We start from the raw sequence: 16236 nt of genomic DNA, 5'->3' as shown, positions 1-16236 counted from the left end.
CATGAATAACAGCTGATCTGGTCATTATCTATCTCTATATGGAATACAGGAGCTTGCTGTTAATACTTCAAACATAGCCACCTTCAGTAGCACAGAACCATACATTCCCTATCTGCAAACAAAAGGATATAACAAGTAGGGTAGATCAAGGGGAACTGGTCGACGTTGGATATTTAGATTTGCAGAAGGCATTCAATTAGGTACCACGTAACTGGTTACTGCTCAAATTAACAGTACAAAGAGTTAGAACCATAGAGCTCAGAAACAGGCCTTTGGGCCCATCTAGTTCATGTCAATTAATCTGCCTCATCCTACAGAACTGTACCATAGGCATCCATGACCATCCCATTCATGGAGGGTATTAAAAAAAACCCAGAAAATAAAAGGAATACCTATCAGGCCAGGCAACTTCAGTGGGGTGTCAAGCAAAGGGTCTTTGACCTGAAACATGAACTGTTCCTTTTCTACAGATGCTGCATGAATTGTTGAGTGCTTCCTGCACTTTCCTTTTTTGGTTCAGATTTCCAGCATTGACAACTTTTTTTACATTTTCATTTCAGGTTTGGGTTATATTTTGGCATGAAATTGGAGCGACTGATTTGACAGAAAAATGTGAGTCCGATCAGCAACATGCAGCAGACAGGTGCCTCAGCTATTTTTAATCTAGCTAATTATTTGGGATAAAGGGATTGAGTGAGGATGGCCAAATATGCTGAGGATACAGTGGCAGATATGTCAACGGGTTGCGTGGAGAACCTAGATGGGTTGTGTGATTGACAAGTCGTTGGCAGATGGAGTATAATGGTGGAAAATGAGAGGTCATTCACTTTGGTAGGAATAATAAAAATGCAAATTATTATTTAAGTGGCAGTGAGGCTACAAACTCTTGCCAACAGATCTGGATGTTCTCGTGCATAAAACATAAACATGCAAATCTGGCATATGAGAGAGAAGTCAGAATCTTCTACCAGGGAGGAAATATCTTTGGCTTGGCTTCGTGAACAAAGATTTATGGAGGGGTAATATAACATATCAATTAATGCACTGTATTTTAATGCTCAACAAGATGGCCGAAGACTTGGAAACCAAATCCTGCAATTATCACTTATTTTGATTTAGATTTTAGACATACAACATGGTAACAGTCCCTTTTGGCCCATGGGCCCGTGCCACCCAATTGCACCCAAATGACCTACAACCCCCGGTGGGTTTTTTTTTAATCTTGGCAAAACTAAATTTGGAAAGGCAGCAAAGATGCATGTTGTGACCTTTTGTGGGAGGGGCACAATCAGTGGGGGAAGATGGACTCCGGCAAAGGAAGCAACAGCAGGGACCACATCTGTCATGTGCACTCAGCCAAGTAGAGGAGGCAAATCCTTCTGGGTACTGGAAGAAGTTGAAATGGGCGTCAGCTCTTGTTGAAAGATTAAGAGGAATAAAGCCAGTCAAGATCACAATCTGGTAATCAATGCAGCAAAGTGTGCCCTTGTGCAAGTATCCAACCAGCACCATGATGGAAGAAATATTCACCAAGGAAACAGCGAAGGAGAGGATCAGAGCTGAATGAGGAGGTCGTTGGCAAGGTTGGCTCTGTTGTATCGTATGGATCCATCTCGTTATTAAATAAAGATAATAAAATTATCGCAAAAGCATTGGCTCACAGGTTGGCAAAATATCTGCCAAAATTAGCAAATCCAGATCAAGCTGGATTTGTAGGAAGTAGTCAGCAAACAATATAGCTAGACTGCTTAATATATTGTATCTGGCACAGTCAGGGGTAGATCTGGGTGTGTCTGTATTTCTGGATGCGGAGAAGGCCTTCAACAGACTGGAGTGGGACTTTTTGTTCAAGGTTCTGGAGAAATTTGGATTGTATCAAACATTTATTAACTGGGTGAAGACACAATACCATAAACCCCAAACAAAAATTATTACAAATGGGCAGCTATCTCCAGTGTTTCCATGGAGTAGGTCCAGTAGGCAGCGCTGTCCATTATTACCAGCGCTGTTCATGCTAGCAATTGAACCACTAGAGGAAGCCATTCGGTGGGATCCAAACATAAAGGGGTTCATGGTGGGCCAAGTGGAACACAAAACCAACCTTTTTGCTGATGATGTGCTAGTTATTTGATACTGGAAGATTATGGGAAGGTCTCAGGGTACAAGGTAAATCGGAATAAAAGTGAAATTATGCCTTTGACAAATGGAGATTATAGCCAATATCAACAGGGGGGTCCCTTCAAATGGGCACAGGTGGCATTACGTCAGTGGTTCTCAACCTCTTTCTCTTCACTCACATACCACTTTAAGTATTCCTTATGCCATTGGTGCCCTATGATTAGTAAGGGATTGTGTAAGGTGGTATATGAGTGGAAAGAAAGAGTTTGAAAACCACTGTTTTAATTGCTCCTAATTGACTTGTTATGTGCACGGTTTCATAACTCCAAAGGAAATGGGCCAATGACAATTTTTCTCAAGCAAAATATTTCAGTAACAATTGGGTCTAGAGCAGTGATTCTCAACTTTCCCTTCCCACCCACATACCACCTTAAGCAATCCCTTACTATAATCACAGAGCACCGATAGCATAGGGATTACCTAAAGTGATATGTGAGTGGAAAGAAAAAGGTTGAGAATCACTGCATTAAGTATTTGTGGGGTAAAAATAAACATATACATAACTTATACAAACTTGATTATCTCCTTTTGCTACAGAAAATTGAGGGAGACCTTGATAGATGGAGGACTCTGCCCATAATACTGGTGGGCAGAGTTAACTATATCAGAATGAAGGTGATGCCGAGTCTCCAGTATCTTTTTCAGTTGTTACCCATTTCATTGCCACGGAGTTTCTTTAAGACGCTTGGTAAATGTGTCAGAAGGTTCCTGTGGAATGGTAAAGTGGCCAAAATCTCTATGGTCAAGTTGACATGGGATCACAATTGGGGGGGGCAATTATTGGGCAGCCCAGGCCAGGTTTATCGCTTCACTCTTTTTGAGGGGGGGATTCCCCCTTCTGGGCACAAATTGGACTAGAGGCAGTAGGTGAAAAGATTGCAGGAGAATTTATATACAAATGGGACATCAAATTAATTTCAAAGAAAACACATAACCCCTTATTCATCAGATATGGCAAAAAAAAATGAACATATTGGATGGAAGGTGGGGATATCTCCTAAAATGCCTTTGACCCAGAACAAGTTGATGTTCTAGACTCTGGGTAATAAGATCCTGGACACCTGGTGCCAGAAGGAGATCAGGTATATCAAGGACTGTTACAAACAAAGGCAGCTTATGTTGTTCGAGCAGTTAAGAAACAAATATGGTCTGTCTAATAGAACATTCTTCTACTATCTGCAAATAAGATCTTTTTTAAAGGGAAAAATTAGGACAGTCTATGACCCTGCCTAGGTCTGGTAATGAGATTTTAATTCTACAAGGGAATGTGTGTAAATTTATTTCTCGAATGTGTTACATATCCCAAGTGAGGGCCCGAAGTCGGGCTTACACAGGTCAAGGGAGAGATGGGAGTTGGACTTGGGCACAACAATTAATGAAGAGTGGTAGCAAGACTTGTGACTGGACAGTGTGACTGGGGTCATTAACGCCAGATATAGGTTGGAGCAATATAACTTCTTGCACCAGCTGTACCTCACACCACAAAAATAACATAAATCAAAGCCAGAAATTTCAGGAATATGCTTTAGGTGTGGTGTAGATATTCGTACCTTTGTCCACTCCACCTGGCTATGTACAAAGGTGAACCTTTCTGGGAAGAACTGGGGGGACATTCTGAAAAAAAATTACAAAAGTGGATTTTCCACAAGATCAAGTTGTACCTTTTGAGAAATATTGGAAATGTGAGTTTTCGACTGTCCAAATATCAATTCAGTTCATGAAGGCCGCCTTGGTGAAAGCCAGGAAGAGTATAATGGTTACGCAGAAGTCCGACTCCCAAGTAAATACCATACGATGGAATATGGAAATGCAAAATTGCATTCCCTTGGAGAAAATCACTTACAATTGTAAAGGGAAACATGACACATTCATTAAAGTGTGGCAGACATATCTGAAATACATGGGCATGTAGATTGACTGAAGCCACTTTCAGGTTGCTAGGATACCCTAACTTAAAGCCGCCGAAAATACCCAAATGCAGCTGTTGGGAGGCCACCCGAAAGCAGAGAACCCTGACCCAATGAGTACTTATCTGACCCTCCTCGGGTAGGTGTATTCTCCGAGTGCTCCCCCTAGGCACCTGAAAGCGGGCGGGACTACAACCATGGTCGACAGGAGGCGGCGTTTGCTCCGTGGCGCCTCTCCCCACTGCGGACATTTCAGGTGCCAGAACAGCACCTTCAGCGCTGCCACCTGAATGTCGCTTCACACACACCCGCAGCCGGCTCTGGAGCCGCATTCTCCCAGCTATTCCACCTGAAAGTGGCTTAACTCACCCTCCCTGTGAAATATGGATATAATAAAAGCCTGTCTTAGTAGGGAAAGGATTGGAGTTAAGGAAATGGAACATGGCACAGGCAACGTGAGTGTTTTATTTTTAGCCCTTTTATAGTTTGTTTTATTTTAGTTTGGCTTTTCTTTTATTTCTTACTTGAGCTATTTAATTAATTAGATTGTCCTTTATTTAGGTTTTTGGTGAGGGCTCTGAGCCCTACTTTGTATTTGTATAATCGGTATGATTATGTGTTTGGTGGCAAAATGGTGGGGGGGGGGAAGAAACAAAACACAGTCTCTGTACATTCCATGAATATTGAAATATTGTTGAAATTACTTTATTTTTAAAAATCAAAATTAAATATTCAAAAATGTTGGCTCTTTTGTAAAAGAATGCCAACAATAAATTCTGTTTACCTTATTAACAATATCTTGTTTTATTCAAATGGGCTTTGCTTGACATGACATAGCCATAAATATTTGATTCCTCTCTGATTGGCCAAAGCCTTCAGTTCTGTTTCTGTCTCTCATTACCACTTGGATCGACCTGTGCGTATGGCTGCGGACAGAAGGTGGAGGTTGGGCAAAGGGCTGGGCAGGTTAAGATTAGAGTGCAGAGGTTAGTTGGGAGTATTATGGCACTTTCCCTTCCCCTCCCCAGCCTCCAGTCATCCTTGAGAGCTCTCCATGGATGGGTACATTCCTTTGAAAGGGAACAGTGTCTCATGATTTATAACTTCTGTAGCAAAGGTTCTGCTTTGATACAAAGTAGTCAGCGAGGGGTTCTCAATCTTTTTGCTCCAAATATCACCAGAGTATTCCTTTATTTACCACAATTTCATCCATGTATAACAAGACCCACAGTGGAAAGAGCCAGCAAGTTCCCTAGACTCTTCCACCCATGAAGCTCTCACTTAAACCCCACCAATGTTCTAGCTGCAGGTCATATGTTCAACAGCATAGGTTAATATCCTGATGAGGACATTTAATCACTGGTTGTCATTGGACTGGGGTTAAGGTTGGCCTCACTGCCAGGTAAAGGAGGCATCCAACAGAGGACCCCACCTGAAGCCAGACTCCATGACTCACCGCTATGATGTCACAGGTTCACGCTGTTTGCATGGAGTTTACCCTTTCTTCCTGTAATTGTATGGGTATCCTCCTGGATGCTCCCAGTTTCCTCAGACATCCAAAGGTTGTGTGGGTCGCCTGTTGTAAATTGCTCGCAGTGAGTGATTGAGTGGGAGAATCTGGGGAGCGCTGATGGCAAAATGGGGAGGATAAAATGGGATTTGTGCAGGATCCGTTTAAACCAGTGGTTTTCAAACTGCCTCCCTAAACTCACATTCCACTTTAAGTAATCCCTATGCCATCAGTGCTCTGTGATTAGTAAGGGATTGATTGAGGTGGGATGTGAGTGGGAAAGGAAGGTTGAGAATCACTGCTGAAATATTTTGCTTGAGAAAAATTGCCATTGGCCTATTTCCTTTGGAATTATGAAACCATGCACGTAACAAATCAATTAGGGATGATTAAAACAGTGGTTTTCAAACTTCTTCTTTCTACTCGCATACCACCTTAAGCAATCCCTTACTAATCCAAAGCATTATGGCATAGAGATTGCTTAAGGTGGTATGTGAGTTTAGGGGGGCTGTCACCAAGGTCTTTACGTTCCCCCTCACCCAGCCCATCATCCCTTGCTCACTTCATCTGGTTCCACCCATCACCTATTAGCTCCATCTCTCTCCTTCCTCTCTTTATAGTAACTTTCAGTCCTGATGTAGGAAATTGATTAGATAGATCGATCATCCCTTTACCTCCAAGGATGTTGCCTGACCCGCTGAGATCTTCCAGTAGATTTTTTTTGTTCTTTAAATCACCCCTCATTGCTGGGATTAATCTATATTAAAATAATAACAGCACTGCTGGAGTTGCTGTAACATCAGTATTGCCGCTGGTGCAGACTGGGACAGCTCTGCTCCAAAGCTTTCAACAGCCCAATCCTAATGCCAATGGCTCCGTACAGGCTTTAAATGGACTGTTAAAGGTGCTGACAATGTGTTAAGTAAAAATCCTGCAACCGCAGAGGTCTGTGCCTAAGATAGCAGTGATGTGCACAGCAGTAGCCATGAGAGATTGCAAACTCAGAGGAGCAGCAGACTAGCACAAGGGACCAGAAACAGGAAGAACAGCCCCCGCTTTGAGAAGGAGACGCAGAGTAGACAACCCTACAGGGATGGTGACTGTGGCAGCAAACTAGCGAGTGGCTCAGAAGCTGAAGGCTGCGGCTGTTGGCTACTTGCTCATGGGAACCATGTATCAGACCTATGATTCGAGAGGGTGCTGAGGATAAGAAGAGCCCTGGATGCTGAAGGCATTCTGATCATGTCAGAGGGTTGGATATGGAGTTCGAATTGCCGACGGATCGAACAGGAGCCTGTGCGGCTGCAGAGGCTGTGGGAGCGCTGGAGGTGAATCCACAGACACTCAGTAACTCTGAAGGGACTCTTATTTGCTTCTCTTTCTCCTATGGTAAGAAATGCCATGCAATACTAATGGAAACTTCTCGTCCATCTTACGGCAGGCAGAAGGCAATCTCATGTAATATTAAATGTTCTGTACTATTACATGACAATAAGTAAATCTTGAATCTTAATTGTCTTGAGGTGGGCAAGGAAAGGTCATCACCAACCTAATAATGAAAGGTACAACTGGGTCAACACTGGTGCTCCAATGATCAAAGAGTCCTTAGTATCATCCATATAACAGCCTCTTGGGTCCCACACATACACACACTCCAACAGGTGAGAGATTTCTAGATGATCAGGGAATCAAAAGATTTGAACTTCATGCAGAAAAGTGGTAGTGAGGTAAAGGTTTGGTCACAACTAAATGGGGTGCCAAATAGGCTGCCACTGCTTCTAGTTATTATGTTCTAATACCCGAGGAAGATGTGGTACAAAATACCTGCATTTCTATGGCACCATTCACAGTTCCAGGCTGTTGTTAGTGAAGCAGTAGATGCTGTTTCAATGCACCAAACAATGCGGCCGGTTTGTGCACAGTTACAACTAATCTATCTGGGAAGTTGGTGGTAAAGTAAACATTGGCCAGGTCTCCAGGGAGAACACTTCCAAACAGGGAGCTGTTTATCATCTCATCAGGAAAACAGTGCAGCTCTCCCACCTTTCCCCTGATCCATGACATGCGTGCAAAGCACTGTTACAGTGGAATCAATGAACCTGTAAAGACTATACATGTAAACTAGCTAGCATGATAATTAAAGAGGTGCCTGGTCCAATGATTAGCCCTATACTACAACCCAATCTACATTGATGAGATGGTGCTGGGCTACCTACACCAAGAAGCAGCATTGGTACAGGTCGGTGAGGCAGATGGAGCCTGCATCTGGCCCATTTCAATCCAAACAGGGAACACAGCACAATAATGTGGCAGAGACAAGTTTCATGCTCAAGGGCACCCTGCCTGAATTAACCTTCCATTGAGGTCTAACACTCCCTTCTCCCTGATCAATACCCCTCTGAAATGGAACACAATTAAAGGAAAACTTCTCATTCTGAAAGGAGGCTTCTCTGGTTTTTTTCCTGAATAACCCCAGCACATTAAGGAGAGGAAATGAGAAATGGTTTACAAAACGCAAAGCAAACAACATCATGAGAGACTGTGCATGCATGTGGTGCAAGTGTGTTTTTTAAAGCTCATGGCTTTTAAATAAATGGCATCTCGTGTATTTTGACTTTTCTGATACAAGGGCCTCCATTATCCTGTCCATTTGGCCTAATCTATGTTGGTTGGCATGGCAACACTCACCAACCTCTTATCACCAGAGTCCACCCACCCAGGGGTGATGATGGCTATTTCCTAGAAACAGCTAAATGCTCGTAATCCTGCAAAAATCATAGGTGCTGAAACCTTTTGCAATACTTGTAACTCAGCACCTCCTCAGCCCTGTGAGTCCTCTCTGGCTCACTGATATTGTCAGGGCAGGAGTGGGAGACTTATTTCCCATTTAAAATCACTCATATAATCTGTCATCATGACAGAGAGGAAGAGATGGGGGGGGAGGAGTAATCCACCAGACCCTTCCCAAGAGAAAAATCAGCAAGCGACTCATGAAATGGGAATTGGCATTAGTTGGTGCACTACACCTTGGCATCCTTCTGGACACCTTCACACCTGTTCTGGAGAGAGTACAGCCCAATGAGAGTGAGGGTCTCCTGCAGAGAAGACCCAGGAACACACTATCATAGCTGAAGTGGGAAACTCCCATAAAAATAGACACCAACTCTGTTCATTGAATTTGTTCATTGAAGGGTATGGATCCAAGGTTGCTAAATGTAGTGGAAGTACAGATCAACAGTGATATCAATGAATAAGACATGAACTTTAAAGGCAGCTTCCACATTTCATTATCCTATCAGCTCAAGCTGTCATGTAGTTCCCTCTGAGAGGGTGAGGACTTTGACAATGGACTGGTCAAACAGAGAGGGAGTCAAACTGGAGAGAACAGAGATAAATATTAGATAAATTAAAATGGGTTTCAAATAAATGGATTCTGAATGGCCAGCACAGACTCAATGGGCCAAAGGTCCTGTGTCCAGGAAATGCATATATCCAGATCAACCCCCAAAACACTGACTCCAGAGGAAGATGATGCCCTTACAATATTTAACTGTAGTTTTTTCTGTATGCTGCACTCTGTTTAAACTCAACATCCTGAACTTTTGGTTTATTATTGCACCACCTGCTGTACTTAGTTTGGGTTGACTTGCCTGGATAGCACACAAAAAGCATTTTAGTGAAATATGGTACACATGACAATAAATAATATGTAATTGTTCAACCCTAAAAATCAGCATGGGGATAGTGTTCAAGATATTCCTGGTGACTTACAAGCTTATTTTGTGGAAGAAATTCAGCCTTCCTGCATTCTGAAATATTCACCTCAGTCAGCAAATGACACACATAACTAGCACCCATTAGTGAATCTTTCCTTTCAATGGAGGTGTCTCGAGATCACTTCTGAGAATAGAACATTGATGGCACTTAACTCGAGCCCCAAACTACACTGACTCAGGAAGAGTCCAAAGTCCAGCTGCCTGTTAACACCAACAGCTGAAGTACAATACAACTTACAAAAGCAACAACTGGAATTTTGGAAGGATTGCTTCCTAATGGACTTATTCTTTCACACCCTACACAGAGCACACAGACTATTCTGTCCAATGCTGCTCAGTGGTGTTTATGTTCCACAACAGCTTCTCCCCAATTTTTCTCTTCCAAACCAGATAACAGATCATTCAATTATGTAATGTATCTACTTCCTTAATACATCCTTTCTATTAGCCTTCACTGCTCCATAGATAGGCAGCTCCACATTCTATCCACTCTGGAGTTTGGTCACACTCTCCTATATTTGCAGACTCTAGTGTTCTAGGTTTGCTTGCCTTTTTTATGTCTGCTCTGTCAGATCAGCTTCATAACAGCTAGTATCTTACCACTTCCTACCCTGGGAGAAAATGGAATACACAACTTCTGGAGGTTTATCTTACATCCCACAGTGAACTGATATGCCACTGCCTCCAGCACAAACCTCCCCCTCTCGCTGCCCTCTAATCTTGTTAGCAGTCTCGTAGCCTTAAAAGAGCAATGTGTTCAGCACCACAGCCAGCGGACAGCTTTTTTTTTAAAAGCTTCCATCATCAGATCTTGTTTCTCTGTATTGTTGAGAAACTGGTCAGTTTAATTACACAGAGAACAGGAAGGCAGTGTTGGGATTCAACAGTGAATAGTTCAAGGCAGCATTGGGATGTTTATCCTTATGTCTGGGATACTGTTCCAAAAACATTGGAACATTAGGCCATTTAGCCTAGAGTCTGTTTTTGCAACATGGCTAATCTCTACCCTAATTGCAAGACTTGTCTCGTGAAAAACTTTTGTTTGCAGATTTTAAACTATGGAATAGAACTGTTTTTTTAAAAAAAAACAGAGCAAGAGCAAAAGAGATATGCACACCTTCACCCTAATGGAATAGGTCTTCCTCCTGAATGCCCAGGCCATGATTTTAAGGTAATGTCTTCTTGCCCTGCACCCCGCTTCTGGAGGCGATGATCTCTAATTATCTCATCAACTCTAGGCCAAATCCAAGCAAAAATTCAATCAATCACCACTCAACCCTTTATATTCCAGAGAATCCAAACTGAGTAGTAATTAAGAGGCTTCCAGATATACACATACTGCATATGAAGGAGATCAGAATCAGAATTTATTGTCAAAAACAAGTCATGAAATTCGGTGTTTTGTGGCAGCATCATGGAGCAAACATTCATATTATAGCCATCTTGTGACAGTTACTATATATGAAAAATAGTGCATGAAAAGTAAGGCAGTGCCATTGGTTCATTGATTATTCAGGAATCTGATGGCAGTGGGGAAGAAGCAGTCCTTGTGCCACTGAGTGCTCGTCTTTAGGCTCCTGTACCTTTTTCCCCCAATGGTAGCAGAATGAAGAGGGCATGGCCTGGGTGGTGGGGGTCTTTGAGGATAGAGGCTGCTTTTTTTAAAAACAAAAAGACACCAACTCGTGTATATGTCCTTGATGGAGTGAAGTCTGATGCCGGTGATTTGTAAGTCTGGAGTTTATTCTTGTCCTGAGAGTTGGCATCTCAATATCAGGCAGTGATGCAACCAGCCAGAATGCTCTCCACGGTACACCTGTAGAAGTTTATGAGAGTCTTTGGTGGCATATCGAATCTCCTCAGACACCTCACAAAGTATAGCCACTGGCAGGCCTTCTTCATGATTGCATCAACACGGAGGCTCCAGGACAGGTCCGTGGAGATGTTGACACCCAGGAATTTAAAGTTCTTGGCCCTCTTCACTATTGAGTCCTCGATGAGGACTGGGTCATGTTCCCCTGACTTCCTTCGGAAGTCCACAATCATCTCTTTCATTTTGCTGACAATGAGTGCAAGGTTGTTGTCATTACACCTCTTAATAAGCTGATCTATCTCCCTCCTGTACACTTCCTCATTGGCGTTTGTGATTGAGCTGACGATTTTGGTGTCATCGGCAAACCTGTGGATGGCATTGGATTGTGCCTGGCCGCACAGTCATGGGTGCATAATGAACAGAGCAGTGGGCTAAGCACGCATCCTTGCAGTGCGTCTGTGTTGATAATCAGTGAGGAGGAGATGTTGTTTCCAATTAGTACTGACTGTGGTCCTCCGATGAGAAAGTCAAGGATCCAGTTGCTGAGGCGGGTACAGAGGCCCAGAGTTTGACCTTCTTGACCAGCAGGGAGGGAATAATGACATTAAAGGCCAAGCTGTAGTCAATGAAGAGCAGCCGTATGTATGAAATGCTGTTTTCGAGGAGATCCAGAGCTGAGTGGAGAGCCAGCAATATTGCATCTGCTGTGGCATGATTGTGACGATAGGCCAATTGCAGTGGGTCCAGATCTTTGCCCAGGTATGTGTTAATTCTGGCCATGACCAGCCTCTCACAGAATTTCATCACAGTAGAAGTTAATGCTACTGGGCGGTAGTCATTGAGGCAGCCCACAATACTCTTCTTGGGTACTAGGATGACTGATGCCCTTTTTAAGCAGGTGGGAGGTGTTGACTATCACAATGAAAGGTTGAAAATGTCGGTGAACACTCTGGCTAGTTGGTTGGTGAGATTGGGGGGTTGGGGAGATGCAGTATTTATCAGGTGCAAACACCAGTCTTATGTTCAGGACAGACACATTCCTGAGCTGTTCTATGCCCTAACATAAAATATTACAGCAAAGTACAGGCCATTCAGCCCTCCATGTTGTGCCGACCTAAATTCATGTAACCTCTCTCCAGGATTCACCCCCAAGAATTTCTTGCAGCAATCCAAGGGCCCGCAGATCAAACACTCACAGATCAGAGGCTTCCTTTCCACAATCCCCAAACTTATTACTTTGATTAGCAATGGTGTTTCCAAACACTCCTCCATCAAGTTTATTTCCGCTTGCCTTGCCAATGACACCGCACATCATTCTGAATAATCAGCCCCGGAAGTAAACTCCATCCAAATAAACATTTCAAGCTCGGGCATCCTCCTGCTGCCATGCAACCCATGCATGAAGAAATGCAGTGTACTCAAAGCAGATGGTACAAACAGAATGCAACGATGATACTCAGCCCATGAATTACATCGAGTAAATAAATACAGTTGGAAGGAAGAAGATATGGGAAATTCTCTTAGTTATGAGAGCTCATATACTTCCTAATCTGTTCCCTATACCACATCCTGGGATTGTCACCCATATCTCTGAAGCCTAAGGGATCGGACTTCAGCCACAATGGTCTATTACACTTTATACTATGCACCCATGCTCTCATTTTGCACTGAGGATCCCCTCATAATGGTACTCATTTATTTTGTCCAAATAAAACGATTCAAATTCTTGAACAGGCTGAGACTTTAACCTTCACCACCTTTTAAATATCACACTAAAAAGCAAATTGCGTAATTATGCGTGGTCCCAATAAAAATCCAAGTGACTTCAGACTGAAAGTCTAATAAATCCTCACTGCCCACACACTCAAGGAGCAGATGTCACGTTCCTTTCCAATCTAGAGGAAAAAAAGCCACGGGGCTTAATGCTGGAGGGAAGCACAATTTTTTTTGTATCAATACTTCCCAGACCTCTTCTCTCTCCCCCCACCCCCCCATATTAAAATGCAAACATATGACACGACCCCATGGATCCATCAGGCTTCGTTTATTGCTCGAAAATTTTCAAAATGAGTGTATTGAGAGCCAACTGACCGGGACACAGGATTCTGCATACTACACAACCATAGCTTGAGGCGCTGGGATGAATGCATCTGTGTCAAGCAATGATCCTCCAAATTCATGAGATTAATTGAAGAGAATGGTCATTGGGAAGGTAGCGGAGAGCAACTGCAAAATAACAAATGATCCGGATGCCCCTTGTCAATGGTTGATCGCTTGCAGCGAAGAACTGCCCAGAGATGCATGTGCCTGGTTCAGCTGTCCCTGTCCTGAGGTTCCGACTCACGATGGACACAAACCTACTCACCTCCTTCTTGACTGTGCGCAGCAACCTCTGACGCATCTCCGCATCTAGTGTAACAGAGAGGATTTTTTCCGTTTAATATCAACAACAAAAAAGCACAATTAGCAATCATGATGGTTGCGTTTGAACACGAGTTTGCTTGCTGGATTGATGGCCAGGCAGCTGATTTTCGACCCTACCTGCCATGATCCAGCAGCGACCGTAACCGAGGTCGTCGACTCTTCGCAGCCGCTGGGCTATTTGATTGACAGTTAGCTCGTGGTGACGTAGAATCCCCCACCTCACGTCGCCGCGTGCGCTTTTGATGGACAGCCTTGGCGATCAAAAGCTTCTGAGCCCAGATTGAATGGTGCGAATGAGCTCCCAATTTAAGAATTTATTTTCCAAAATTGGTTTATCTCATTTACTATTCAGCAATGGATAATTTAAAATCTAGAATCCTATCGAGGGTATAATTATTCCTCCAGATGAACTCAAAGTATAAAACATTTAAATGCCCAGATGAAGTTAAAACGAGGGAGGTGGAAACTTTCTTTCTTGAAAGTCACCTTTCTTCTCGTACATGACAACATAATCCCTTATTTTGAATATGAACAGCAATGCACCATTGCTAAAGATACCACACAAATGCAAAGTGTTATTGCTGAAAGAATGATTTACAGCCAGGCCTCCAAGTATTCACATCTTTTGAGACATATAGAGTACAGAACCCTTCAGTCTTCTGAGTTAGGTGTTAATCATCAGGCACCTGTTTATACTAATGTTATACTGATCCCGTTTTATTTGCCAGCATTCCCATTGTCCGTCCACATTCTACCCCTCAGATATACATTGGTGGTCATTTACAGCGGCCAATTAACACGCCAGCAAGTGTTTGGGATGTTGGAGGACTCCAGAATTCCTGCAAAACATTAATGCAGTCACAGGGAGAGGGCACACTCAGACAGCTCCAGCAACCAGGATTGACTGTGAGTACAACCTTTGAGGTTGAGGGATAATTAAGAACAGAAAGTGCTGGAAATCATCAGCAGAACAGGTCGTGCCTGGGCAGGGAGAAGTGGGCCAATGCCCTTTCCTCAGAGGTTGAAGTTTTTGGTTCTGAAGTGGATGCAACAAAGGACAAACACTTCTCCTGTCAATTAATTCTATTCCAGGAGGAGCAAGAGGGAGATTGAGAAGAGGGTTGGTGCGACGACGCAGTTTTGACTGACCCCATTCTGCACTGGGATTGGGACTCTGGTGGACCCGAGGAGTAGAACCATGGCTTGCACCTCATTGAGTCATGCAGCCTGGAAATAGGCCCAACTCATCAGTGCCTTCCTGACTAAGTCCTATATGTTGTGTTTGGCCCATATCCCTCTCAACCTTTGCTATCCATGTCCCTATCTATATCTTTGTGCATCAGATCTAGAGCAGTATCAAATTCCCAGGAGGCAGTTTGTGAAGGACCACTGATAACCCCTTTCAGTTATAGAGACAAAGGCTTAAGATTGATAAAGACCAAACATGGTGGTTGTCCCTTCCTTTACATTTTGGTTGTGTTTGCCATGTGACGAAGATCACGTGTACTGTATTACAGTGCTTGATAGTGACTCAGCAAGGAGTTGTCACACCATTCAAAAGACACGGAGCATCCTTGTAATGAATTTCCCTTTAGCAGATGGTAATTTCAGGAATGAGACATCTCTTTTCTTCTGGAGCATCTCCGAGGGCCCTTGCCCATTCTTCTCCTTCTAGTTGATGAGGAAATCCTGAACCATCAAGCAACATTGAACCTGACAATCAAAAAATGCCTCCCACACCACACCTCTGGAGCTGCCTATAAGCGAGAACAGATGATGGAATTCATTACTCCTTCAGTGCACCAGCATAGCCTTCAGTGGCTAAGATAAAGAGGGACCATGATCTCAAATCTGGTGGTCTATGAAGTGATCTCCAACCTGGGCAATTTACAGCAGGCACCTAAATGAACTAGAGGTATACCAGCAACATGGCCTCAGTAAAATCTTCCAAATCCATTGCAGGATGTACAAACCAGTGTCACCTTCCAACGGTTGATGTCGCCAATAGAATCAGAATTTATTGTCATGAACATGTCACAAGATTCGTTATTTTGCGGCAGCATTACAGTGCAAATGTTGCAATAAAATTCCATTCAAAAATAAATAAATTACTGCAAAAATAATAGAAAATGGGGTAGCGTCTGTGGTTCATTGTCTGTTCAGAAATCTGATGGCAGAGGAAAAGAAGGTGTCCTTGGGTTGCTGAGTGTTCGTCCTTAGGCTCCTGTACCTCCCTCCTGATGTGGTGGCCATGGCCTGGGTGGTGAGATACCTTAAGGATAAAGGCTGCTTTTTTAAGACACTGCTTCTTTAAGATGTCCTCAATGGAGTGGAGACTGATGCCTGTGATGGCACTGGCCAAGTACACTACTCGCTGTTGTTTTTTTCCTGTCCTGTGCATTGGCATCTCCATACCACACCTGTGACAGTCATGGTGACATACCAAATCTCCTCAAAATCCTTACAAAGTATTGCCCCTGGCGAGCCTTCTTTGTGATTGCATTGACAGAGGTCCCAGGAGAGATCCTCACTTATGATGACACCCAGGAACTTGGAAATTCTTAACCCTTTCTATTGTTGACCCCTTGATGAGGACTGGTTCATGGTCTCCTGGTTTCCCCTTCCTGA

General features: G+C 43.3%; 1 protein-coding gene across 1 annotated transcript in view; it reads right to left on the bottom strand.

Moving 5' to 3' along the window:
• Positions 1-13240: 13240 nt before the first annotated feature.
• The window catches only part of kctd10 (potassium channel tetramerization domain containing 10), a 71167-nt gene continuing 68171 nt past the window's right edge, over positions 13241-16236 (bottom strand). Inside the window, exon 7 of the mRNA XM_069932700.1 lies at positions 13241-13593. Within this exon, the coding sequence (XP_069788801.1) occupies positions 13546-13593 (48 nt within the window). The 3' untranslated portion in view covers positions 13241-13545. The remainder of the gene's footprint in view (positions 13594-16236) is intronic.

This window comes from Narcine bancroftii, chromosome 4 (genome assembly GCF_036971445.1).
Source record: "Narcine bancroftii isolate sNarBan1 chromosome 4, sNarBan1.hap1, whole genome shotgun sequence".
Taxonomy (NCBI): Eukaryota; Metazoa; Chordata; class Chondrichthyes; order Torpediniformes; family Narcinidae; genus Narcine; species Narcine bancroftii.
The sequence above is the reverse complement of the archived record's forward strand: the minus strand, read 5'-3'. Positions and strand labels throughout refer to the sequence as shown.